General features: G+C 37.3%; 2 protein-coding genes across 2 annotated transcripts in view; one reads left to right on the forward strand and one right to left on the reverse strand.

Annotated features, from left to right (window-relative positions):
- The window catches only part of UBR3 (ubiquitin protein ligase E3 component n-recognin 3), a 195,428-nt gene that overhangs the window by 140,937 nt on the left and 52,901 nt on the right, over window positions 1-1,590 (reverse strand). The window lies entirely within an intron of this gene.
- Window positions 1,055-1,584, forward strand: LOC101640479 (ubiquitin-conjugating enzyme E2 N-like). The gene has a single exon (XM_004703754.2). The coding sequence runs from the start codon at window positions 1,077-1,079 to the stop codon at window positions 1,533-1,535; it is 459 nt and encodes a 152-aa protein (XP_004703811.1). The 5' UTR covers window positions 1,055-1,076; the 3' UTR covers window positions 1,536-1,584.

The raw sequence follows: 1,590 nt of genomic DNA on the forward strand, positions 1-1,590 counted from the left end.
AAAAAAACAATGGTAGAGCTCTATATTCATTGTGAACAGACCTAGCTGTTCAAAAACTACTACTAAAAGTAAGAAGAGAATGCTATATGAGAGAGTTTCAAGAAGTTCATGGAAAAATGGAATTAAAAGATAATGGAAGTTTTCCATGAACTTTTTGAAACCCTCACATACAGATGCACAAAGAGTATGAAACCACTTAAATATAGATTATACAAATAAAATAGGTTAAAATACACTCATTGAACAGATGTTCAAAACTATCATTAGTGAAAAATACACTTTATAGATTAACATGTATAACAAATCCATTCAAATATATATATTATATAAAAACTTTGTTAAAATATAGATGTTTACAATGATTACTGCAGAGTAAAATAATACTAATGGAATCTTCCACAGTGTATTACAATACCATTATTTATATTTCGAAGAGGAACTACATTTGACCAAGAAGACTCCATATCAGGAAAATTTCAGACACAAGGAAAAATTAAAACAATACAGTTTCTCATGACCACAATTCTCCAATGGCAAATTCATGATGGTTTGAAATGGTAGTTTTTTCCATTTATCCATGAGGAAGCAATAGAAGATGCTGGGAGAAAATTATTCTCTACTGATGAGAGGAAATAAATCGAATACAATCCTTCGCCAGACAGCATTTGTGCAGCCCCAGAAACATTTTCAACACCAAAGAGGTATTACTATTAGATATGTATCAAGCATAAAATAAAGTCACTAAATCCAAATTGAGAAGACTCAAGAAAAACAGATCCAAACCCTAGCCTGTAAAATCAGTAGGTTTTCTAAAAATCAAGGATCACAGATGGCAAGAGAATACATAAATTTACTTAATATATGTCAACAAAAATTAGCCTTGCCTTTCAGGCAGATTTGCTAGACAGGGAGATTGGGGGGTGGGGTGGAATGTGTGCTCCATAAGGGCAAGTCAGGTAAGATGGTAGAGTAGAAGACTGTACAGTAGCCAGGTAAATTCACTCTCAGAAAGTGTTGAGAATCAATCAAAGAATGTTGATGAAGGAGACCCGAGGCCGAACGCCGGATCTGACAAGATGGCCGGGCTGCCCCGCAGGATTATCAAGGAAACCCAGCATTTGCTGGCAGAACCAGTTCCTGGCATTAAAGCAGAACCAGATGAGAGCAACGCCCGTTATTTTCATGTGGTCATTGCTGGCCCCCAGGATTCCCCCTTTGAGGGAGGGACTTTTAAACTTGAACTATTCCTTCCAGAAGAATACCCAATGGCAGCTCCTAAAGTACGTTTCATGACCAAAATTTATCACCCTAATGTAGACAAGTTGGGAAGAATATGTTTAGATATTTTGAAAGATAAGTGGTCCCCAGCACTGCAGATCCACACAATTCTGCTATCGATCCAGGCTTTGTTAAGTGCTCCCAATCCAGATGATCCATTAGCAAATGATGTAGCTGAGCAGTGGAAGACCAACGAAGCCCAAGCCATAGAAACAGCTAGAGCATGGACTAGACTATATGCCATGAATAATATTTAAGTCGATCTGATCATCAAGTGTGCATCACTTCTCCTGTTCTGCCAAGACTTCTTCC

This window comes from Echinops telfairi, unplaced genomic scaffold (assembly GCF_000313985.2).
Source record: "Echinops telfairi isolate 266 unplaced genomic scaffold, ASM31398v2 ScPeMD7_4;HRSCAF=17, whole genome shotgun sequence".
Taxonomy (NCBI): domain Eukaryota; kingdom Metazoa; phylum Chordata; class Mammalia; order Afrosoricida; family Tenrecidae; genus Echinops; species Echinops telfairi.

What these genes read in the sequence shown, in the direction of transcription:
- LOC101640479 (XM_004703754.2), top strand. Translation starts at nt 1,077, where the DNA reads ATGGCCGGGCTGCCCCGCAGGATTATCAAGGAAACCCAGCATTTGCTG.